The sequence below is a fragment of the Symphalangus syndactylus genome, chromosome 4, assembly GCF_028878055.3.
Source record: "Symphalangus syndactylus isolate Jambi chromosome 4, NHGRI_mSymSyn1-v2.1_pri, whole genome shotgun sequence".
Lineage (NCBI taxonomy): Eukaryota > Metazoa > Chordata > Mammalia > Primates > Hylobatidae > Symphalangus > Symphalangus syndactylus.
The window spans coordinates 87,540,230-87,565,588 of NC_072426.2; the positions used below are offsets into that span (position 1 = coordinate 87,540,230).

Sequence of the window (25,359 nt, forward strand, 5' to 3'; positions counted from 1 at the left end):
ACTGCTCTATCTTTCCACCAACACTTTGAACAATCAGATTTGAAATCTTTTGCCAATTTGGTGGACATAAAATAGCATCTCAAGTGTCATCTTTGTTTCCATTTTCCTGATTATTGATGAGGTTTAGCATATTTACAGACCACTGGTCTTTTGTCCATTTTTCTATTGAGTTGTTTATCTTTTTCTTATTGATTTTTTTTTTTTTTTGAGACAGAGTCTCACTTTGTTGCCCAGGCTGGAATGCAATAGCATGATCTTGGCTTACTGCAACTTTCATCTCCCAGGTTTAAGAGATTCTCGTGTCTCAGCCTCCTGGGTAGCTGGGGCTACAGGCACCTGACACCATGCCCAGCTAATTTTTGTATTTTTAGTACAGACAGAGTTTCCCCATGTTGGCCAGGCTGGTCTTGAACTCCTGACCTCAAGTGATCTGCCTGCCTCGGCTTCCCAAAGTGCTGGGGTTACAGGCATGAGCCACCACACCTGGCCTCTTATTGATTTTTATACTTACGTATTCTGAATATGATTTCCTTGTTGATTATATATGTTGTGAATATATTCTTCCAGTTTGTGGCTTGACTTTTCACTTTCTGTACAGTGTTTTTTACAAAATAGAACTTCTAAATTTTAATGCAGTTGCATTTATTAATCTTTTCTTTTCTTCTTATTCTTTTTTTGTTTTAAAATGACGATGAAATGTGCCTTCATGTTCTGGAAGGTTTTTTTTTTTTCCAGGCTAAAGTGCAGTGCTGTGATCTTGGCTTACTGTGACCTCTGTTTCCCAGGCTCAAGCAATCCTCCCACCTTAGCCTCCTGAGTAGTTGGAACTACCAGTGTGCTGGTGTGCATCAACATGCCTGGCTAATGTTTTTGTGTTTTTGTAGAGATGAGGTTTCGCCATGTTGCCCTGGCTGATAATGAATTCCAGGGCTCAAGTGATCCACCTGCCTCGGCCTCCCAAAGTGCTAGGATTATATAGGTGTGAGCCATCGTACCCGGCCCAATCTTTTATGATTCCAATTTTTAATATATTATTTAATAAATCCTTCTCTACTGAAGTTGTTAAAACATTCTCCTATATTAGTTTCAAAAAGTATTAAACTTTGATTTTCACATTTAAGTGATCTTTTTGAAATTATTTTTTGTATTACAAATATCAATTTTGGTTTTTTTCCATATGAAAACCAATTGTCCCAGCACCATTTCTGTCCTTTCCCTGTTGGTCTTTGTGGTAGGCTGAACAATGGCTCTCCATAGATATCCACATACTAATCTCTGTAACTGTGAATGTGTTACTTTTTAAGGAGAAAAGGAATCTGCAGGTATGATTGTTAAGGATCTTGAGAAGGGGAGATTATCTTGGATTACATAGTGATCCCAGTATAATCAGAAGGTCCTCATTGGAGGGAGGCAGAGAAGTTAGAATCAGAGAGATGTAAAGACAGAAGTAGCTCAGGGGTTGAAGTGATGCACGTTAAAAATGGAGGAAGGGGTCACAAGCCAAGGAATGTAGAGTGGCTCTAGAAGCTGGAAAAGAATTCTTCCTTTGAACCTCCAAAAGGAACCCAGCCCTGCAGACACATTAGAATTCTGGCCTCCAGAACTGCCTGATAGATAATAAATGTATATTGCTTTAAGTAACTAAATTGGTGGTAATTTGTTGCAGTAGCAATAGGGAACTAATAAAGTATTCAAAATCACCTTTGTTGGATGTCAAATTTTCATATTCTTCTGAGGCTGCTTCTAGGTTCTCTATCCTGTTCCATTAGTCTATTATGTATCCTTCTGCTGACACCACACTCTTAGTTATAGTAGCTTCATTATAAATATTGACCTAGTAAATCAGGTCCTTTATCCTCCTCTTCGTACCTGTATCGTGGCTACTTGACTCTTCTTGGGCCTTTGCTTTTCTAGATAAATTTCTTTCTTTCTTTCTTTTTTTTTTTTTTTTTTTTGAGATGGAGTTTTGCTGTGTTTCCCAGGCTAGAGTGCAGTGGCACAATCTTGGCTCACTGCAAGTTTTGCCTCCCAGGTTCAAGCGATTCTCCTGCCTCGGCCTCCCTCCCAAGTAGCTGGGATATATGCCATCATGACTGGCTAATTTTTGTATTTTTAGTAGAGACGGGGTTTCACCATGTTGGCCAGACTTGTCTCGAACTCCTGACCTTGAGTGATTTGCCCCCCTCAGCCTCCCAAAGTGCTGGGATTACAGGCGTGAGCCACTGCGCCCAGCCTCCAGATAAATTTCAGCATCTGCTTATCAAGCTCCTCAAATATGACCATTGGGGTTTTTGTTTAGAATTACACAGATTCTAGAAATCAATTTGGGAAAAACTGACCTCATTCGGTATTGAGTTTTCTAAAAACACATTATACTCTTGTATTTATTTATGTCCTTCATATATTATAATAAAGTCTTTAAATTTTTTCTTACACATCTTTTGTAAGACTTTTTTCCTAGACACCTTGTATTTTTTTGTTACTAATGGAAATAGTATTATTTTAAAAATTATACATAACATCTAAAAGATTATGCCTTCTAACTGCTGTTGTATAAAAATGCAATTGATTTTTATATAAGCTCTTAGTATAATAAATTATCTACAGATTTATTTGGTTTTCTATTAGATATGAATATCACCTGCATAATGAGTTCTATTTCTGCCTTTCCACTTTTTTATATGTCCATTTTCTTTTTCTTCTCTTACTGTGCTGGCTAGGATTGCCAGTATAATACTGAATAGAGACAGTGATAGAGGTCATCCTATATATACTTCTGATTTAAAAATAATTTTGACATTTCTCATTGAGAATAATGTGTGATTTTTTTTTTTTTTTTTTTTTTTTTTGCCCAGGTTGGAGTACAGTGGTGCTATGTGGGTCACTGCAACCTTCGCCTCCCAGGTTCAAGCAATTCTCCTGCCTCAGCTTCCCAAGTAGCTGGGGCTACAAGCGCCCACCACCACGCCCAGCTTACTTTTGTATTTTTGCTAGAGATGGGGTTTCACTATGTTGGCCAGGCTGGTCTTGAACTCCTGGCCTCAGGTGATCCACCTGTCTCGGCCTCCCAAAGTGCTGAGATTACAGGCATGAGTAACCACACCTGGCCATGGGATGTTGATTTTTAAAAAATTCTTGGCCAGGCATGGTGGCTCATGCCTGTAATCCCAGCACTTTGGGAGGCCAAGGTGGGTGAATCACCTGAGGTCAGGAGTTCGAGACCAGCCTAGCCAACATGGTGAAACCCTGTCTTTACTAAAAATACAAAAATCAGCTGGGTGTGGTGGCGGGCGCCTGTAGTCCCAGCTACTCGAGAGGCTGAGGTAGGAGAATTGCTTGAATCCAGGAGATGGAGGTTGCAGTGAGCCAAGATTGAGCCACTGCACTCCAGCCTGGGTGACACAGCCAGACTCCGTCTCAACAACAACAACAACAACAACAACAACAACAACACCTGGTGTTGAAGTTTACCAAATGCCCAAGTTCATGCTTTTGTTTCAGCGAAGTGCACCAGTGTTTTCCAGTAAGAATGAGTTGTCCCTACTGTTGTCTTTGTTTCTCTTTGGCATCTCTACCAGACCTGTCAGTCAACTTCTGAACTAATCTGCTTTGCCATAGCTCAGGAAGGGGCAGCCTTGGGTGACCTCACCCAAGAGTGGACACATGATCCAGTGTATACATGGCCCAATGCCGGCCAGTTATTTCAATGTCAAGATCCTTAACTGTGAGCAGAAGTGTGGAACACAGGAGCTTCCAGGTCACAGAGATGAGAGGTCAGAATTGGCTCCAGGGCAACGGAAGACCAGTGCACGATGAAGTCACAGCGCACAGAAACCGGAGCCACAGAGGACAGGTAGAATCATAGAAAGAAGAGACACACATACATGGAAAGAGAAGCTTTCTCCAATCTTAATGATTCCCAGCTCTCAGCCTCATTTCTGTAAGACCTGGCTCGGCTTCATCTCTGCCCTTAAGGAAACTCCCCCTTCCTCCAGGCAGACTGAGTGGGCTTCTCCACGTGATTAAAGGAGCCACACCCATATCCCCTGGCACTGGCTTGCATAGCACCTGTCCCATTGACCTCTGCTTTTCCATCCCCATCACCACATTCAGGTCCTTCTTGTGCAGCAGGAGGCCTCTCCTGCTCTTGCCAAATCAGTCTCTGGCTTGCCTTTAGGAAAATCACCTTCTCCAGCCACAAATGTGGCTTTCTGTAGCCCAGCTCCAAAACAGCCCCTGCCTTTTGGATCACCGCGCCTCAGCTGCCAGCGCCCCTCGGAAGTCTGACCATCTCATCCTGGCATTCAAGGACCCACGTGATTCAGTCTCACTGCCTCTCAGAGTTATGTCTCCTCTTGGCTACAGGCGACCCAGCCTGCAAGCAAACTGTCCTGCTTTGGGCCCTGCTGTGTCGCTCTCCGCACCAGCCTTTGCCTCTGCACTTCGCTCTATGAAGTCCTCTCAGGCTGCACGGAAGGACGACCTTCTCAGGTCCCTTAGGGATGGAGACTCAGGGACATCACAACACATCTCAGCGGTGGTGACTAGCCCTCGGATTTCCTGCCACGGTGCTGCCATTCCCACCGCCCGTGCCCTCTGCCTAGGCTGTTCCTGCTGCACCGAACGCCTCCTCCTGCCACCGCCCTCCCTCCTTCCTTTAGAAGCCCCTGCCAGCACCCGAGCTCTCTGCTGATTGCTGTTCCTCCCAGTCTGTGGAAGCTTTGCCCATATGCTTTCCTTAAAAGGGCCCTGGGCAGGGCAGGCGCCCCCATTTCTCAGGGATCCCCTCCAGGACAACACCTTTTCCTTGTGTCTTCAGCTCTCCTTATCAGATATCTATATATTTGTATATATTCAGTTTCACCAACAATGCATCAAGGACTTTTTTTTTTTTAAGTAAAGATAAGAACCTCAGTCATTGAACTGGAGTCCCATTGATTCCCTCTCCCTCGCCGCCCCAAATCTGGCACCTGCCCAAGGTATCCTCAGAACCATTTGGGGTTTCCTTTGGCATTGGATAATAGAAATAAAATTTTACCTCTTTCTACCATAAATTGTACCACGTTTTATGTATTGCTGACCCCCTTCATCTGATTTATTGTTGTTTATTTTAGAATATTTTCTCTTTGAAATTTTTTTTCAGTAAAAAGATATGACACCGAGCACAGTACTCCGAAGGCGGAGGCGGATGAGCGCGGGAGGGCTTCCTTCATCTCCGCAGGCGACGCCCTCCCACCCCTTCCCTTGCTCTCACGGCACTCCTCGCTACTGGCAAAGGTAGGCGCGCCAGTTTCTGCTGCTCCTCCACGGAATGGAAGCCCCAGAGGGCAGGGACCTAGTCTGTCACGTCCCAGGCCTCACCCCAGCTCCTCTGAGGCCCCGGTGCTGGGTCTGGGCATCTGCGGGGCTGCGTGGGTGGCGGGGGAGGGAGAGCCCTGGAGGGCTGCCCCAGTCCTGGGAGGAAGAGGTGTCCTTCCAGGAAAGGGACAGAAGAAAGTTGAGGACAGAGGTCCAAGGGGAAGAAAGAGGGAAAGGATCGGCGTGAGGAGGACGTCCGGGCGAGGTGGGGAGGGCCCTGCGCGGGGTCGGGCCCACGGGCTTTCTAGGGCGCGTTGCCGCCCAGGGCCACTGGCGTGCTCTCCGCTTCCGTCGAGCCGCCAGGACGCTGTAGCTTCCTCCGAGGCTGGCCCTTCTGCCTCAAGACAAGCTCGGACCCGGCACGGAGCAGTGGGAAGGGCGGGAGATTGCCCCTAGTGGACTCCAAGTCCAGTCCCAGTCCCTGGGCGCGTCTAGACACTGGTTGGATCGCGGAGGAAACCGGGTCTCGGACCCCAGCCAGCACTGGCGCCGGCCTCGGCTTCGCTCCCTTTACCCAGCGGTGGCCTCGGAAGCCCGGGTAGGGCGCACCGCTCACCTGGAGAGGAGGCTGGGGGTCGGGGGACGCGCGCGCCCTTAGGCCCCACTCCTGTCTTCTGCCCTTTTTATTCTCCCCTGCACCCTGGGGCGGGCGGCGCGGGGCCAGGGTTTGCGAGTGTCACCTACTTGGTAAGTAGGTGGGCGAGTGACGCATCGCGGCGTGGGCGCCACCTTCCAGGCGCTCTCTCTGCCTCCAGAGACGCCGGCATGGCGGGGCCCCAGTCATGCCCTCGGCCTCAGTCTCCCAACCCGAAAAGTGGGTGGGCGAAGGAAAGCTCGGCCGGGCTGCGTCTCCAACTCCCTCCTCTTCCCTAGGGGAGCCCACCAGCTCCAATCGCGACCTCTTCTGTCCCCAAACCACAGACCCTAGCCCGCCTCGGGGACCCGGATATGGAAGGGGCGGTGGATCGCCCTGGCCTTGATCCTCCCTGGGCCGGTCGGGCGTTCGGGCGGCTGTGGGGCTGCAGCCCTTCTGGAAGGTGCGAGTGTGGGAGGAGCGAGAGGCGGCGAGGCAGACCCAAGTCCCGCGCGACTAGCGGCTGAGCCCAGAGCCAGGCTAGGAGCGCGCTCAAGCGAGCTCGGGGGAAGGCCGAGAAGACCTGGAGACAAACGGGGCGGGGTGACGAGGCGGGCCCCACTCCAGGAGCGCGGGGCCACATGGACACTGGCTGGAGGTCTCCCCAGGGATGCGCGGGGATTGCAGGCCTCCAGCTGCCCCGCCGGCCGCCTCTGCCCTCCCGCGCCCGAGCTGCCAGTCCAGCGGGTACTGCCGGTCCTCGGCAGTGCGTCTGGGGTCTGGATCCCCGACTCCGCTTGCCGCGAGCGCGCGTGTCAGCCGACTCGCCCTGGACCGCATGATGCAGCTCCCGCAGGGCCGCAGCCGCAGGTCGTCGCTGATTGCCAGCTCGGCGCCCACTGCACCGCTGCGCGGCCGCCTAGGGCTCATCGCGCGGAAGTCGGCCCGGTCCCTCCCCTGGGCTGGATGGGCCAGCTCCTCCCGAGGGGTCGCGCTCTGAGTTGGATGCGAGAGAGGCTTCTGGGCGCGTCGCGGGCTGGGTCCTGGAGCTGTGGTCCTCTCCGAGGTCTCAGTGTGCCCGCAGCGCCCCCTGCAGTGCGTCCCCTGCAAGGGGCCCGGAACACATTCCTGTCCCCGCCAGGCCTGCAGGCCAGAGCGCCTGCCTTTCATCCACTCTGCTCAGCCGCCTCTGCGGTCGGCTGCCTTGGGCGCTGGCCTTAGCAGTTCTGAGTTTGAATTCAATCGCCAATACACAGAAAGCCACACAAATGTGAAGCTTTGTGAATTATTATCAAATGAACACCTTTGTAACAGCTACCCAAGCCAGGAAATAGTACTTTCCCCCAGAATACCTTACCCGTGCCCCTTCCCGATTTCACTCGACTCCCTTCTTCCCAAAGTAGCCACTATCCTGCCTTTCATAGTAATTACTTACCCTAGTTTTTAAAAAATTGTTGTCACCCAAGTTCGCCTCTCTACAGGCTATAAATTAGACTTGCTCATTTTGTTAATATCTTTTAAGTCTCTTTAATTCGTAGTTTCTTTCTCCATCACTTTCTTTTCCTTGCAATGTATCCTTGGAAGAATCTGAAGAGATTTCTAGTCTGGATTTCACCGATTGCATTCTCCTGGTGCAGTTCAACACATCTCCCTGTTTTCTGCATTTCCTGCAAATTGACAGCTGGATCCAAAGGCTCGATCAGACTCAGGTTCAGGATTTTTGGTGAGACTCCAGGTGGTGGAGTGTTGTTTTGTCAGGAAGCACATAATGTCTGGTTGTCTCTCTTTTTTGAGATCTGAGGAGAGATGATGTCCAATGCTTACATTCATTAATTCACTGGGGGATGAAAATGGTGATATACTAATTATATAATTTATTTTTCATTTATCATCTGAGTTGATTTTATAAAGGGACTCTCCTCCTCATCTGCTATTTGGTTATCCAGTGGAACTGTTCACAGAGGAAAGGAGGGTACAGGCTTGTTTCTTTGCATTTATTTATCCGTTTTCAAGATAACGAATTGCTACGCTGTCATCCTCCCAAAATGAAGGATTAGTTAAAAAAATATACCATCAGGCCAGGCGCAGTGGCTCACGCCTGTAATCCCAGCACTTTGGGAGGCCGAGGTGGGCGGATCACCTGAGGTTGGGAGTTCGAGACCAGCCTGACTAACATGGAGAAACCTCATCTCTACTAAAAATACAAAATTAGCCAGGCGTGGTGGTGCATGCCTGTTATCCCAGCTTCTCGGGGGGCTGAGGCAGGAGAATCGCTTGAACCCGGGAGGCAGAGGTTGCGGCGAGCCGAGATCGTGCCATTGCACTCCAGCCTGGGCAACAAGAGCAAAACTCCGTCTCAAAAAAAAAAAAAAAAAAAAATATATATATATATATATATATATATATATATACCATCATGATGCCAAGGATTTAAATGTGCTACATGGATTTCAATACATTGCAGTTACTGTCAGTACTGACATACAAATGATCCCATCTTTGGGCAGCAATTCAGGTTAACTCTTGAGTCCTTTAGATGTGACCCTAGCAGTCTTTGAACACTTCCTTGTTATCTGTAATGACAAGACATCTTATCAGTTTGGGATGCTAGGAATCCTCTTCACTTCTTGGTTGATCTTTGTTTCTAGGTCTTTTCAGTGGAGGAGCTATAAATTACATATATGATAAAATACACTGGGAATTTATACTGATGTAACTAAGTTAAATGGAGGACTTCTTGATTACACCTGTATTTCTTTTCTTCCACACTGGGAATTCTGGTTCTTAAGGACACCGGGAATAACCGAACTAGAATCCAATTAGTCATTTGTTTTATTTCAATTTATATACTTACAGGTTCAGAATAACAATATCAGTACCATAACTAGCTATAATTTCTGAAAACACCTAAAACTTTTTCTTTCTGCATATGTTATTTCTATCCCCCCCATTTTTTTTTTCTTTAATGGAGTCTTGCTCTGTTGTCCAGGCTGGAGTGCAGTGGCAAGATCTTGGCTCACTGCAACCTCTGCCTCCTGGGTTCAAGCGATTCTCCTGCCTCAGTCTCCCGAGTAGCTGGGATTACAGGCGTGAGCCACTGTACCCAGCCTCCCCCCTATTTTTGTTTGTATTCTACATTCTCAGAGTGTAAAGCCATTAGATAGTATAATCTCTCTTTTTAAACCCTCATTTAGTCTTCACAAACAACTATACATTTGTTAATCATCACTAATCATTAATGTGATGTTTCTCTAGTTATTTTGGTCTCTGCGGCTGGTGCTTTAGTAGATCCTCAAGAAGGGCTATGGACCATGTTACTGTATCACTATAATAAAGACAGGATCAGCATCATTGATTATTCCTTTGGCCTCAGGCTCCAGTATGGTTCAGTACAAGACTATTAAGGACCTTTCTTTATTTAAAAGTTTGATATTTTGTTCATCATGGATTTTTTGGCATTGAATTTGGTTTAAAAATTATTGCATTAAAATCTCATTTTCTGCATCCCTGAACTGTTCAGTGTGCTCTGAAATTCTTTGCTGCAGGCCAGGACCTTTCTCTGCTCACCTGCCTCACCCTGGTTGGAGATGAGTTGGAGGTCCTCTTTCCCTGCTGTTTATTTTTCTTATCCTGTTCAAAAAAAAAAAAAAATCGGTAGGCGAGTTTAAAGAGACTGGGTCTCACTATGTTGCCAAGAGTGGTCTCAAAATCCTGGCCTCAAGCAATCCTCCCACCTTGGCCTCCCAAATTGCTGGGATTACAGGCGTGAGCCACCACGCCTGGCCTCTGCTTAATTTTGATTCAATTTCCAGCAGTTGCTGTCCATTGTGGGGTGCAGTCTGGAAGGGAGCCCTGACAGGTCAGTGAGATAATTCACAGACCTTCAGATCTTACCGCAGATCTGGTAAGATCTGGAGTGAGCCAAACCTGCTGGTTCTCACCCGGCCCCTGCACTGTGCATGAACAGGGCCCTCAGGTGCCCAGGTAATCTGTTGCTTCCCTCGGCTTTCCCCTAACACATGCTGATACTGTGTAGGTGTCATGGCTGTTGTCCACCGACTTGCATTTTGTGGTGCAGGATACCCTGTCACTTAGTTTTGTTGCAATATTGTCCACAGGTTTTGGTTTTAATGTCTTGTTGTTCTGACTGTAATTATGTGGGGATTCAGAAAGCACAAAGTTATGTTTCCACCACCACTGCCATTTTTCAGATTAAATTTAATTTATTTTAGAAAGGACACTTTTATTGATATATGATGGTTGTATATATTTTGAGAGTATACCCAATAGTTTGATACATGTATACAATGTGTAATGATCAAATTCAGGTAATTGGGATATCTATCACCTCAAACATTTTTCTTTGTGTTGGAAACATACCAATTCTTCTCTTCTAGCTATTTTGGAAAATATAATCAATTATTGTTAACTATAGTTACCTTACTGTACTATCAAACACTACAGCTTATTTCTTCTAACTGTATATTTGTACTCACTAACCAACTTTTCATTATCTCTTCTCCCTTCTACCCTTCTCAGGCCCTGGTAAGCACCATTCTACTCCCTGCCTCCATAAGATCCACTTTTTTAGCTCCCACATTTGAGTGAGAACATGTGATATTTGTATTTTTGTACCTGGTTTATTTCACTCAACATAATGAACTCCAGCTCCATCCATGTTGCTACAAATGAAAGGATATTATTCTGTTTTATGGCCAAATAATGTTTCTTTGTGTGTATATACCACATTTTCCTCATCCATTCATTAACTGGTGGATACTTGGGTTGATTTCACTTCTTGACTAATATGAACAGTGCTGTAATAAACATGGGAGTGCAGATACTTCTCAGGTTTACTGATTTCCTGTATTTTGGATATATATCCAGCAGTGGGATTGCTGGATCATATGGTAGTTCTACTTTTAGTTTTTTGAAGCGCCTCCATACTGTTGTTCATAGTGGCTGTCCTAGTTTATATTCCCACTAACAGTGTATGAGTGTTCCCCTTTCTCCGAATCCTTGCCAACATCCGTTATTTTTTGTCTTTTTGATAATAGTCATTCTAACTGGGGTGAGATGGTATCTCATCATGGTTTTGATTTGCATTTCCCTGATGATTAGTGATATTGAACATTTTTTCATATACCTGCTGACCGTTTGCATGCCTTTTTTTGAGAAATGTCTATGCAGGTCTTTTGTTCATTTTAAAAATGAAGTTATTTGTTTAAAAAGGATATTTTGAAGCCAGTCACAGTGGCTCACACCTGTAATCTCAGCACTGGGAGGCTGAGGCGGGCGGATCACTTGAGGTCAGGAGTTCAAGACCAGCCTGGCCAACTTGGGGAAACCCTGTCTCTACTAAAAATACAAAAATTAGCTGGGTGTGGTGGTGGGCGCCTGTAATCCCAGCTACATGGGAGGCTGAGGCAGGAGAATCTCTTGAACCCAGGAGGTGGAGGTTGCAGTGAGCTGAGATCATACCACTGCACTCCAGCCTGGGTGGCAGAAAGAAACTCCATCTCAAATAAATAAATAAAATATAGGCTGGGTGTGGTGGCTCATGCTGTAATCCCAGCACTTTGGGAGGCTGAGGTGGGCAGATTGCTTGAGCCCAGGAATTTGAGACCAGCCTGAGCAACGTGGCAAAATCCCATCTCTGCAAAAATAATAATAAAAAAAATTAGCTGGGCATGGTGGCATGCACCTGTAGTCAGTGCCAGCTACTCCAGAGGCTGAGGTGGGAGGCTCACTTGAGCCTGCAAGGTAGAGGCTGCAGTGAACCATGATTGTGCCACTTCTCTCCAGCCTGGCTGACAGAGAGAGACTTTCTCTCAACAACAACAACAAAATATATATGTAGGCTGGGTGCTATGGTGCATGCCTGTAATCCAAACATTTTGGGAGGCCGAGGTAGGAGGATCACTTGAGTCCAGGAGTTTGAGACCAGCCTGGGCAACATAGTGAGACTTCATCTACTAAAAATACAAAAAACTAGCTGAGTGTGGTGGGGTGTGCGTATGGTCCCAGCTACTTGGGAGGCTTAGGTGGGAGAATCACTTGAGCCTGGGAGATGGAGGCTGAAGTGGGCTATGATCTTACCCCTGCACTCCAGCCTGGATGACAGTGAGACTGTCTAAAAAAAAAAAAAAAAAACCAAAATAACAACAACAGCAACAATAATAAAAAAAAAAAAGGCTAAATTTCTCCCTGCCTTAAAAGAAGAAAAAGAAAAAGAAACCTTTACTTCTGTACACCCATAAGATTTGCACAACTTAAAAAGTCTGATGTCACCTTTTTTTTTGAGACGGAGTGTCGCTCTGTTGCCCAGGTTGGAGTGCAGTGGTATGATTTTGGCTCACTGCAACCTCTGCCTCCTGGGTTCAAGTGGTTCTCCTGCTTCAGCCTCCTGAGTAGCTGGGATTACACAGGCTCGTGCCACCACACCCAGCTAATTTTTTATATTTTTGGCAGAGATGGGGTTTCACCATGTTGGCCAGGCTGGTCTTGAACTCCGGACCTAAAGTGATCCACCCACCTTGGCCTCCCAAAGTGTTGGGATTACAGGCGTGAGCCACTGTGCCCAGCCCTGATGATACATTTCATTTTAAACTATCATTCAGGAGTAAGGGTAAACAAGATTTTCAGGGAGGGAACCATAGGGAAGCTGGCGAGACTGGCAGAAACAGGAAATTGTGTATTCCGTTGGTTGGAATCTGAATCAGCCGGCTATGTGGAGAGCACTTTGGTAATCCTACTTAGATATCTGCATACTTTCTGGTAGAGACATTTGTAAGTATCTGCTCTAGGTAGAGACATTTGTAAGTATCTGCTCTAGGGAAACCTGTTCCTATGTTCGCAAGGGCGTAAGTACCAAGATATTCACTGTGGCACTGTCGGCCATTCTAAAGAAGTGGAAAAAAACTGACTCTGCCCTGGTAGAGGAACAGGACAGTGAGATGCAGCATTGTCTATCTTCGAATACTCCAAAGCAGCAAAGCCAGAGAGTATGAAACTCCATCTGCCAACGCATCTAAACATCAAAAACATGATGCAAGATAAAAGCAAGCTGCAACACGATATATACAGTATTATCATAATTTATGTAAAAGACACTGAAGTTATAATATACATCATTAATGGAAATATACACATATATCAAAGTGTAGAAAAGTCAATTAGACCTTACAGCTGACTACCTAACACAATAACCAATACTACATGTCGACAGCTGTGCTGCTGGGGCAGGAGGAGAGGAGGGGAGGGATGAGCCTCAGCTCTCTCTATAGTGGTTTATTTCTAGTAGATAGAGAAAGAGCTCCAAAGCAAAGGGATTTCATGGGTTATTTCTGCATGGCCAGTAAGGGTGTCTGTTACATCATTATTTCTCTGTATGTTTAAAAATTTATAATGAAAATTTATTATCTCTGCACAAGCACTTTTTATTTCCCCTGTGAAGTAATCAGAAGAGTTGGAAAATAAATAAGAAGGAAATAACTTTATCATTCTGCAGTTGAGTATAATTTGAAGTTTAATTCCTGTCTATCACCCCCCACCCTACCAGTGCTGGAGAACGCCTGGGAGGAGGTGTGAGAGGCCGGGCGGAGCCCAGTGGGTGTTTGCCCTGGTGCTCCTCTTGCTTCTTGTGCCCACGACACTGCACCTTGATGTCCTGCTCTACGGCAATGCCCGCCCCACCCTTGCTGCCACAGCCCCACCCCTGGCCTCCGTGTCTTCCATTGCACATTCTTGCTTCATATTCCAAGCAGTGCTGCACATATGCTGTGATGTCATTGTGCATCTCACTGTCAGAATACAATAACAAAATGAGTGTTTTAAAAAGAAGAATTGGGCCAGGTGCAGTGGCTCACACCTGTAATCCCAGCACTCTGGGAGGCCGAGGCAGGCCGATCACCCGAGATCAGGAGTTTGAGACCAGCCTGGCCAACATGGCGAAACCCCATCTCTACTAAAAATACAAAAATTAGCTGGTGTGGTGGCATGTGCCTGCCAGCTACTTGGGAGTAATCCCAGCTACTCAGGAGGCTGAGGCTGGAGAATCGCTTGAACCCAGGAGGCAAAGGCTGCAGTGAGCTGAGATCATGCCACTGCACTCCAGCCTGGGTCACAGAGTGAGACTCTGTACCCCTACCCCCAACCAAAAAAAAAAAAAAAAAAAGGAAAAGAAAAATTAGCATTTCCCCTCCCCTCTGATAGTTGGGTCCACCTTCCTGGCCCCACATCTTAGTGTTGGATGGGGCCGTGCTTGCTGACCACGTGTCACTTGCACACTTTCCCCAGCTTCAGTCAGCCAGGATAGGGTGACAGTACGGGGCCCAGGACTCAGAGGGAGGAGAACAGCAGAGGCAGGCGGGATCAGGACTTGACCTTCCTCTTTCAATAACTCTAAATTAGTTCTTGCTGCTTTCACTCATTCAGGTCGACAGACTCCCTGAGACATGCACACGTGACTTCCTAAGCATCATTCGTGCATCCATCCCAGCCCTGCCCGGCCATGTCTGACCTGGGCTCAGGATGGCACTGGCACCCAGGGGTGATTTAGGGGTCAGGTTTCAGTGGGTTCTACCTGAGGTGGGCTCAGGTCAGAGAGCACAGCCAGGAAGGAGAACCAAGCTCTTCTAGGAGTGTATGGAAAGAGTTCGGAAGAGCTGCCTGGTTGGGCCTATAGTTGGCCAGGTAATGGGGGAGGTGGGCTGCAGTGCTGCGGCCAACCTCAGTGATGACACTTCCCAGGTCACAGCCTTCTCCTCTACTCCCACCCTGCCCCTTGCAGCCCCTCCACTTACCCCACCTCTAGCCTCCCCTTGCTCCCCTCCCCTTTCAGGGCACTCTCAAGGACTCTAGCCCCCAAGCTCCCCACATCCACACTCTTCTCTGAGCATCCCACCCTGATGCTTTGATAGACATGCGCTGGCCTAGGCCCCGCCCCCTCTTCAGTCTTCTCCAGTGTGGGGATGCCATTTCCTCTCCTGTTATCAGCAACCCCGGGCCTGGAGACGTGGAGTCTGTCCTTAGAGACAGGTCTCTAAGGTCTGTCCCCCGCTTAGAGCATTTCTCCTTTCCTTCCAGCAGTTCCCTCTCTCTAAACCCCTGACTCTGGTCTTGGGAGGACCATGGAGCCTGTCTCACAGCTGTGAGTCCACTCTCTGGCTGGCACCTTCCTCTTCCCTCCGCCCTCAGAAGTGGCCCCTCCGGGCTCTGGTGCATCTTCTCTCTCCTCAGGGACCTGTTCCCATACCTCCTCCTTCCCTCCTCTCCCTCTCCTGGGGGCTTCACCAGCCTCCCAACAGGCCCAGGAGGCCCTAAAAAGAAAACAAACCAAACTTCCCTTGATTCCACAACTCCCTCCAGCTACTATCTCTTCTCCTTCCCCTGTTTATATCTACAGGTGTTTTCTAATCTTAGTTGGTGACTCTACTTTCCATTTTAGCTTTTAGCTTCACCCAGCATCCCATCTGCTAAGGTCACCACGGACCTCCTGGGCCACATGGAATCACCACATCTCAGTCCTTGACTTCTGCAGTCCCTTGCTCTGCCTCTTCCCTTGTTTCAAGCTCCAGTCTCTTCAGTTTGCTAGTTTGCTCCTGGATTCACTCCCGCACCAGGGCTGCATGGTCTCAGTCTCCTTGCTCACTCCTCCTCCTCAGCATGGCCTCTAAAATTGCACCCTACCCTCCCCTGCCCCTGCTCAGCTGCTCAGTTGCTCAGCTCCTGCCTTTCTCTCTCCACCTGACCTCCCTAGACCTGAGGTTCTATCTTAGCTTTGCACGAGAATCATCAGGGAGTTCTGCGAAATGCTGATGCCCAGGCTGATTGCGTCCAGGGGAGGGCCAGGGTCACTGGTATTTTTCCAGCACTCTCAGGTGATGTAAGTGCTCTGTGGGGGTTCAGAAGCCCCACCCAGGGTGGTGCCTCCACTATCAAGGCACCAGCATCGTGTCCTACACAGGTGCCTTCCAGCCTGACCCCTCCTCTGAGCACCACCTGCCAGTGTGACAGCTCCATCTGGCATGGGAAGCAAAAAAAATGTTACTTAAAAATCCAATGAGCTTATTAAGGAATCTGTGGCTGCACTCCGAGCTGGTCCCCACAGGCTCGTGGTTCTTCTTAATCAAGTAGTAAATCCTTTATAAGCTGGTGAGTGTCTCACCACAATCATATGACCTAGATGTTATTATTCCCACTTTACAGATGAGGAAACAGGCACAGAAACTTGCCCAAGGCCATGCAGGTAGCAGGAGGTGGAGCTGGGATTACAAACCCAGACAGTTTTGGCTCAACAGACCAGGGTCATAACCACAGTCCAGCTGCAGTGAGTCCTGCTGCCTTCACAGGGGACAGCAGCCGGCAGAGTTGGCTCCTTGGACTGGGCACACAGGGCCACAGGGACAGGCAGGCAGACAATGGGCCTGCCATCACCACATACACGTGACAATCTCCTTTGCTGCTGCCTTTATGTTCCCATCCTTAAATACCTCTCCCTAGGATCAAGGCTGGCTGCAGCATTTATCCAGGCCCAAACCCAACATAGACAGAGTCCAGCCCCATCAGGCATGGTAGCATTTTTTGTGATCTGGAGTAAGACCCTCTACTGGCAACTTCACTGGAAATTCCCTGGTAAGCGGTTTCTCCCAGTGATTTAAGTATTGGAACAGATTTGCTCTAATCTCATGAGTGTCAAAGGTTTAATGGCCCCAAACTGCCTTCTGGAACGACCTCTCCCCCTTCCTGAAGTGGCAGCTCCTCTCTGCAGCTGCTTAAGCCAGAACCCTGGAGTCTGTGTTGGCTGTTTTTTTTTTTTAATCAACCCCACGTGCAATTAACTCATCCTCAGGTCCCATCGATTCTAACTCCAAAATCTATCCCTCTCTACACCTGCCTCCACTACCTGGTCCAGGCCGGCTCTGGCCCTGTTCCTGAATCACGCTTTTCACTTCCATTTCTCTCTCCCTCCCATCCAAGTCAGAGGCGTTTACAAGACAAATTTGATCCTGTTTCTCTGGTGACAAACAATTAAAAGTATCAGTGGCACTTTGAGGAAAAGCCCAAATCCTCATTGGGGCTTCAACCCCCTCCTCCTCCCAGCAGCCCTCCTGGCGAGTCCAGCCACACTGGCCTTCTGTCTGCTCCTTCAAGGAACAACCCACGCCTCAGCTTCAGACGCCCCAGGCCCAGCCACCTCCTCGCTCTTTGCCTGGATATTAACCCATTCTTCATCTCGCCCCTAAGATTCCTGCACCCTGAGCCCGCAGCTCCTCCCTGACGGCTCGCCGCGGGTCTCGGGCGCTGTCAGCCGGGTGGGCCGCAGTGGTGGGTCAGACCAGGAAGGGGTGCGAGGCCAGGGTGGGAGGTGACCTGAGGCCGGGACCCCCGGCTCCGCAGCCGTCAGCACCCAGGTGCGCCCAGCTGGCTCTGTCGCCTCCCAGCGGCAGCGGCGACCCTGGCCCTCTGTCTCTCCAGCGGACCCGGCGAGGCCCAGCGCTTCCCGGACCTGGGAAAAGGGGCCCAGCCGCGCTCCCCGAGTCCTGCGGTCAGCCGGCGTTGCTCCGGGATTGAGAGAATCCTAAAGCCCAGACCTGGGAGCACAGGATCCGGGGGCGGGGCGGGGCTTCCCAGCACTGGCCCCGCCCACCTTGGGCCATGTCCCCTCCAGTTTCCGGGTCGTAGTCAGCTAGGTCTTCGCAGGCTCGGTGGTAAGAGCCGCCTGGTGCAAGTTCTCTGCCGCTTTACTATGCGGCGTGTGCAAGTTACCTTCATTCCTTTAATTAACATTGACCCTCTTCCACGTGCCAGGCACTGTTACAGGCACTGAGCATACCGCCTGGAGCTTACAGTCTATTGTAGGCAGATAGATAACAAGCAAATAGGTTTTTGTTTTGTTTTGTTTTAAGATGGGTCTCGCTCTATGGCCCAGGCTGGAGTGCAGAGGCACAATCTTGGCTCACTGCAACCTCTGCTTCCTGGGTTCAAGCGATTCTGCTACCTCAGCCTCCTGAGTAGCTGGGAATACAGGCGCACGCCACCACGCCCAGCGTGTATTTTTAGTAGAGAGGGGGTTGCACCATATTGGCCAGGCTGGTCTCGAACTCCTGACCTCAAGTGATCCGCCCGACTTGTCCTCCTAAAGTGCTGGGATTACAGGCGTGAGCCACCGCGCCTGGCCACAAATAGGTTTTTAAAAAACATAGACTGTTAGGTGGTGATATTCCTTGGGGAGAAATATAGCAGGAACGGGGATAGGGACCGCAGGAAAGAGGACATGCAGTTTTAAGTAGGATGGTCTGGGAGGCTTCCCTGAGAAGGGCAAGTGAGTGAAAACTTGAATGCAGGTATCTGTCTGGGGGAGGAGCTTCCCAGGTAGAGTAATCGGTAGGTGCAAAGGTGTGTTCCAGGGGCACAAATACATAGGCCACTGTGCTGAGGCAGAGGTGAGAGGTCGGGGGCTGAGGATAGAGAGGAAACCCTCCTGTGGAGGGAGCTTTTCCTCTGAGGGAGGCGGGAGGCCGAAGGTTCTCAGCAGAGGAATGACAGGACGCGACACACTGTGTAACTGAGTCAGTCTGGCTGCTGTTGCTGCAAACACGCGCAGGGGGCACGGGTGGATCCCAGGACCAATTAGGAGCTCTTGCAATGAGGCAGGAGGCCTCGGGGGTGGTCGCGGAGGGGTGAGAAGGGGCTAGATTCTGGATCTTTATCGAAGCCAGAGCAGACAGGATTTGTTGCTGGCTTGGATGTGGGGTGGAAGGAGGGAAACAGAAAGTCAGGGATGACTCTCAGGTTTTTGGCCTGAGCTTCAGAAAGGATGGGAGTTGCCGGGATGGGGAAGGCGGCAGGAGAAGCCGGTTTGGGGGTGGGGAGATGTGGAGCTTACTTTTGGACACCTCCCATTGAAGATGAATATTCCACCTTTAAGTGGAGATGCTGGTTAGATGCTGGCTGTGTCAGTGAGGCAGGACTTCACGGGGGGACAGTTGGGGGTGGTGGGCTGGAAATCAAGATTTGGGAGTCATAAACGTAGAGATGGCATTTTAAAGCATTGGAACTGGATGAGATCATCCAAAGAGTGACCGAGAAAAGGTGGGTAGGGGAGATAGGAGAAGGAGGGACTGGAGGAGACTGAGCTGGAGCAGCCAGGAAGGCTGGAGGAAAAACAGGAGGGTGGGAGGAGGCCCCTAAAGCCAAGTGAAAAGAGTGTTTAAGAGGAGGGCTGCTGAGCAGTGTCATGTTTGTGAATAGCATTCATGTTTTCTATAGTTTTAGCTTGTTCATTTTCATGGCTGCATAGGGGTCCATTGTAGAAACATATTGCAATAATCTATTTACTTACTCCACTAAGATGGAAGTTTGGGTTGTTTGCAGATTCTGCCTTTCACAAACAGTGCTGCTGTGAATGTTCGTAGGTCTGTCACGCGTGCCCTTGTGCAGGAGTCTCCCTAGGGTAGAGTGGAAATGCTGGGTCAGAGGGCATGTGTATCTGCAGCTTGAATAGGTGATGCTAAACTCTTTCCAAAGTGGATACATAATTTTACACTCCTATATTTTGATGGATGTGTAATGGCATCTCATTCTAGTTTTAATTTGCATTTCTCTAATCACAAATGAATTTTATCTTTTGAAAAGTGCCTGTTCAAACGTTTGTCCATTTTTCTATTAGGTTGTTATTCTGGTTATGTACTGCTACATAACCAACCACCCCAAAATTTTGTGACTGGAAAAAGCAGCACTAATTCCTTTTGCTCATGGGTCTTCAGCTTGAGCAGGACTTGTCCTCAGCTGTGATGACTCAATGGCTGGGAGCAGGGCTAGCTGGGGAATGGCTTCTTCACAGTGGGGCAGTCTCAGGTGTGCCCCAGAACAAGCATTGCAAGCATTGGGTGGAAGTGCAGGACTTCTTCTGACTTAGTGTTGAATGTCCCAGATGTGTTTTTTCAGTCAAGCAAGTCACTAAGGCCAGCCCAGATTCAAGGAATGGGAAATTGGATTCCACCTTTCAATGAGAGGAATAGCAAAGAATTTGTAGTCAACTTTCATCTCCCTTGGTTGTAGCTTTTTTTCTTATTGATTTGTAGTTCTTTATATATTCCCTCTATTTAGAATTATTTATTCTGGAGAATTATTTTTTTATTCATACCTTCTCCCATCATGGCTTTGTTTTGCTGTCTTTATAGCTTTTCCCCCCTTTGTGGCTAATGCTTTTTAAGTCTTGTTTAAGTTTTCCCCTCCCTCAAAGTCATAAGAGCTGTCTAACTTTCTAATCATCTAAAGTTTTCTGAATTTGTCTTTCTATCTAGGTCATTAATCAACCTGGAATTTACGTTAATGTATGGTGTGAAGTAGGGAATCAATTTAACTTTTTCCTCATATGGATATCTAAGTGTCATTTATTAAGAAGAACGTCCTTTCCTATCTGCTCTGCAGCGTCACTTTGGCCAGATAGCAAATGTTTGTGTATGCAAGAGTCCTTTCTGGGCCCTCTATTCTGTTCCATTCTAATCTTCTGTCTTTGAGTCAATACCACACTGTCTGAATTTCCATTTATAATAGGTCTTGACATCTAGCAGAGTATGTTCTCCCATCTTGCTTTTCTTTAAAAGTGTCTTGGCCATCTTGTTTTTTTATACTTCCCAATACATTTTAGACTCACTTTACAAGTTCCACAAAACATCTTTTGAATTTTTGATTTAAACTGACATCTGTATCATATTTGTTCTTCCAATATTTATTTGTAGTGTATCCCTTCATCTATGTAGGTGTTCTTAAAGCTTCTCACTACACCTTTTTTTGTTCCATGGAATCCACAGGTTTTCATATATTTTTCCTCCTTCAATCCTTTACAATGTGGTGAATATCACTGATTTTTTAAAATGTTAAACCAATTTTCATTACTAGAATACATAAAATTTGGTCACGATGGATTATATATTTATAATATATTTATATTTTATTTATATATCTCTTGATTTGGTTGGCTAATGTTTGATTTAGAATTTTTGCATTTACTTTCATGAAAGTGAGTGGCTTGTGATTTTCATTTCTCTAATGTCTTTGTCAGGTTTTAATATTAAGGCTCTGCTGGCATCATAAAGAAGTTGGGATGGTTCCTCTTTTTCTTTTCTTTTCTTTTCTTTTTTTTTGTTTTTTGAGACAGAGTTTCGCTCTTGTTGTCCAGGCTGGAGTGCAATGGCGCGATCTTGGCTCACTGCAACCTCCGCCTCCCGGTTCAAGCGATTTTCCTGCCTCAGCCTCCCAAGTAGCTGGGATTACAGGTATGTGCCATCACGCCTGGCTAATTTTGTATTTTTAGTAGAGATGGGGTTTCTCCATGTTGATCAGGCTGGTCTCCAACTCCTGACCTCAGGTGATCTGCTTGCCTCAGCTTCCCAAAGTGCTGGGATTACAGGCGTTAGCCACCGCGCCCTGCGTGGTTCCTCTTTTTCTGATCTATGGAAAAGTTTGTGTAACAGTGACATTGTTTCTTCCTTGTTTGGTAGAATTCACCAATGAAACCATCTGGGCTTCAAGGATTTACATTTCTTTAATAATTGTAAGACTGCCCAAGTTATCCATTTCCTCTGGTATAAATTTTGGTAAATTGTATTTTAGAGAGAAATTAATCCATTTCATTTGAATTTTCAAATATATGTTCATACTATTTTCTAATTTTTTGATGTCTGTAGGATCTTTGGTTAACTTCTCTTTTTCTTACTCTTGCTTAGTTATTTTCATTCTCTTTCTCTCTTCCATTTTGACCAGTCTTGCCAGGATTTTTTAACTTTGTTAATAGTTTCAAAGAAATGAGTTTTGACTTTTAAATTTTATTTTGATTTCTCTATTGCATGTATTATGTTTCATATTTTATTAATTTATACTCTCACCTTTTTTATTCTACCTTTTTGGGTTATTTTACATTTCTTTTCTAATGTCTGAAATGGACAGTTTTTCATTAATTTTCTGCCTTCCTTCAAGACTGTAAATCTTCCAAGTGCATAAAAGGCTACTTAGAGAGAAGCACAAGTTTTGATATGTGACATTTTTGTTATTCTTCTGTTGTAAATATTTTTTTCTTTTCTTTTTTTATATATGCTTTTATTTTTCCGTGATTACAAACATAACTGAATATCAAATGAACAAAGTAAGAATTATACGGGGAAAAAAATCAGATATGTTCATATATATATCACCTTTTCAAGGCTATTTCCATCCAGAATAACCTTGGTTTGCCAGGGCCAGTAGAAAGAAGTCACAAAATCGCCTTTAGTCAAATTTGTGTGTTTGCTTTCTTCTATAATTCCAATACCTCCACCATCAATGACTTGAGATAGCTGCCAAGGTGTTATATAATCAGTGCCAGTGTCTTCATTCATTCTACAGCGAATGCTGTCATTTCACACTTGGAAGGTTGCACAGCGGCCAGGCAGAGGCGCTCCTCACTTCCCAGACGGGGCGGCCGGGCAGAGACTCTCCTCACTTCCCAGACGGGGCGGCGGAACAGAGGCCCTCCTCACTTCCCAGACGATGGGCGGCCAGGCAGAGGCGCTCCTCACATCCCAGACGATGGGCGGCCGCGCAGAGGTGCTCCTCACTTCCCAGACGGGGCGGCCGGGCAGAGGCGCTCCTCACTTCCCAGACGGGGTGGCAGCCGGGCAGAGGCTGTAATCTTAGCACTTTGGGAGGCCAAGGCAGGCGGCTGGGAGGTGGAGGTTGTAGCGAGCCGAGATCACGCCACTGCACTCCAGCCTGGGCAACTTTGAGCATTGAGTGAGCGAGACTCCGTCTGTAATCCCAGCACTTCGGGAGGCCGAGGCAGGCAGATCACTTGAGGTCAGGAGCTGGAGACCAGCCTGGCCAACACGGCGAAACCCCGTCTCCACCAAAAATACAAAAACCAGCCAGGCGTGGTGGTGTGCGCCTGCAATCCCAGGTACTCGGCAGGCCGAGGCAGGAGAATCACCGGAGCCCGAGGCAGGAAGGTTGCAGTGAGCCGAGGTTATGCCGCTGCACTCCAGCCTGGGCAACAGAGGGAGACGGTCTCGAAAGAAAGAGGAAGGAAGGAAGGAAGGAGGGAGGGAGGGAGGGAGGGAGGGAAGGAGGGAGGGAGGGAGGGAAGGAAGGAAGGAAGGAAGGAATTTTTTTTTTTATTTTTATGAGACGGAGTCTGGCTCTGCCGCCCAGGCTGGAGTGCAGTGGCAGGATCTCGGCTCACTGCAGGCTCCGCCCCTCGGGGTTCACTCCATTCTCCTGCTTCAGCCTCCCCAGTAGCCGGGACTACAGGCACCCACCACCTCGACCGGCTAATTTTTTGTATTTTTAGTAGAGACGGGGTTTCACCGTGTTAGCCAGGATGATCTGGATCTTCTGACCTCATGATCCGCCTGCCTCGGCCTCCCAAAATGCTGGGATTACAGGCCTGTTGTAAATATTTTCTAATTTTCATTTATCATTTTCTTTCTGTATACTGAGTTGCTTAGGAATGTATTTCTTAGTTTTATTTTTAATATTAATTACCAAGTTAATTACATTGTTGTCAGAAATCACGTTTAATGGCCGGGCGCAGTGGCTCACCTCACGCCTGTAATCCCAGCACTTTGGGAGGCCAAGGCGGGTGGATCACCTGAGGTCAGGAGTTTGAGATCAGCCTGGGCAACACGGTGAAACCCCGTCTCTACTAAAAATACAAAATTAGCCGGGCATGGTGACACATGCCTGTTATCCCAGCTACTCGGGAGGCTGAGGCAGGAGAATCGCTTGAACCTGGGAGGTGGAGAATGCGGTGAGCTGAGATCGTGCCATTACACTCCAGCCTGGGCAACAAAAGTAAATCTCCACCTCACCAAAAAAAAAAAAAAAAAAAGAAAAGAAATCATGTTTAATACTATTTTAATCAAACATTATCTTCTTCTTTTTTTTTTGAGGTAGAGTCTTGCTCTTTTGCCCAGGCTGGAGTGCAGTGGTGTGATCTTGGCTCACTGCAACCTCGGCCTCCTGGTTCCAAGTGATTTTCTTGCTTCAGCCTCCTAAGTAGCTGAGATTACAGGCATGCACCACCATGGTGGGCTAATTTTTGTATTTTTAGTAGAGATGGGGTTTCGCCATATTGGCCAGGCTAGTCTTGAATTCCTGACCTCAGGTAATCAGCCTGTCTCGGCCTCCTAAAGTGTTGGGATTAAAAGCATGGGCCACCGCGCCCGGCCTAAACATTATCTTTTTGTAAATGTTCATGTATGCTTGAAAAGAAACTGTAGTCTGCTCTTGTTGAGTGCAGCATTCTATATGTGTCCACTAGATCAAATATGTTAATAATATTTTACAGACGGTTTATTTCTTCCCTGAATTGTGACGGCTTTTTACTGCTTTTCTTGTCTATACTGAGAGACTTGTGCTAAATTCTCTCACTATGATGTTGGATTTGTCTTTCTTTTTGTAGACATATAATTTTGGACTTTATATATTTTGTGACTATGTTGTTAAATGCAAACAAATATAACATTTTTATATCTCCCTTGTAAATGGCATATTTTATCATCACATAATAATCCTCTTTATCTCTAATAATAGTTTTTTGCTTTAAAATCTATTTTGTCTGATATTACTATAGCCACAGTAGCTCTTTTTTGGTTAACGCTCACATGGCACATTATCCTTGTTCCTTTTACTCTCAATATTTCTTTATTTTTATATCCTAAATGTGACTTTTGTCACATCTAGATATTCACAAAAAATCCAATTTACTAACATTTGCCATTTGACTAAAGCATTCAATTCTCTTACATTAATATACTTATTAATGTATTTTTGTTTTTAAAATATCACTTTATTTTGGGCTATTTGTCTTTCTGTTCTGTTTCTCTTTCTTGCTTTCTTGGGCTCAAGTGTGTTTTCTTGGGCTTCACTGTACTTTATCATACCATTTTCCATCCGAAGTTATTGTCTCCTTTTGTGTGTATGTGCTTTCCTTCAAAATTAAAATCTGCATACTTAATTTACCAAAGTTTACAGTTAATGAATACTTTTGCCATATTCCCCAGGCAGTCCCTGTATTGTGTTATATTTTAGTTCTTATTTTTTTGTATGCCATAGGCATCACTGTTCTAGACAGTGTTCATTTATATTCGCCCATGCATTTAAATGCTCATTGCTTTTCACTCTCTCCTGTGCATAGGTCCTTCCATCTGGGATTACTTTCCTTCTGCCTGAAATAGCTCCTTGAGCATTTCCTTTAGTGAACGTCTGCTTCTAATTGAACTCTCAGAGTTTTTGTTTGCCTGAAAAATCTTTATTTCATCCTAATTCTTGAAAGACATTTTTTTCCTTAGTGTGGAGTTCTAGGGTAGAAATGTTCTTTCAGCTCATTGAAGCTACCACTCCACTATCTTCCGCCTTGTTATGTGTGTACTGTTATTGAGAAGTCA

General features: G+C 46.8%; 1 protein-coding gene across 1 annotated transcript; it reads left to right on the top strand.

Annotated features, from left to right (window-relative positions):
- Positions 1-3,687: 3,687 nt before the first annotated feature.
- On the top strand, positions 3,688-13,431 carry LOC134736329 (collagen alpha-1(I) chain-like). The gene is made up of 5 exons (XM_063637111.1): positions 3,688-3,773; positions 5,624-5,821; positions 5,877-6,045; positions 6,287-7,655; positions 10,472-13,431. The coding sequence occupies exons 1-4, from the start codon at positions 3,688-3,690 to the stop codon at positions 7,151-7,153; spliced, it is 1,320 nt and encodes a 439-aa protein (XP_063493181.1). The 3' UTR covers positions 7,154-7,655; positions 10,472-13,431.
- The last annotated feature ends 11,928 nt before the right edge of the window (positions 13,432-25,359 follow it).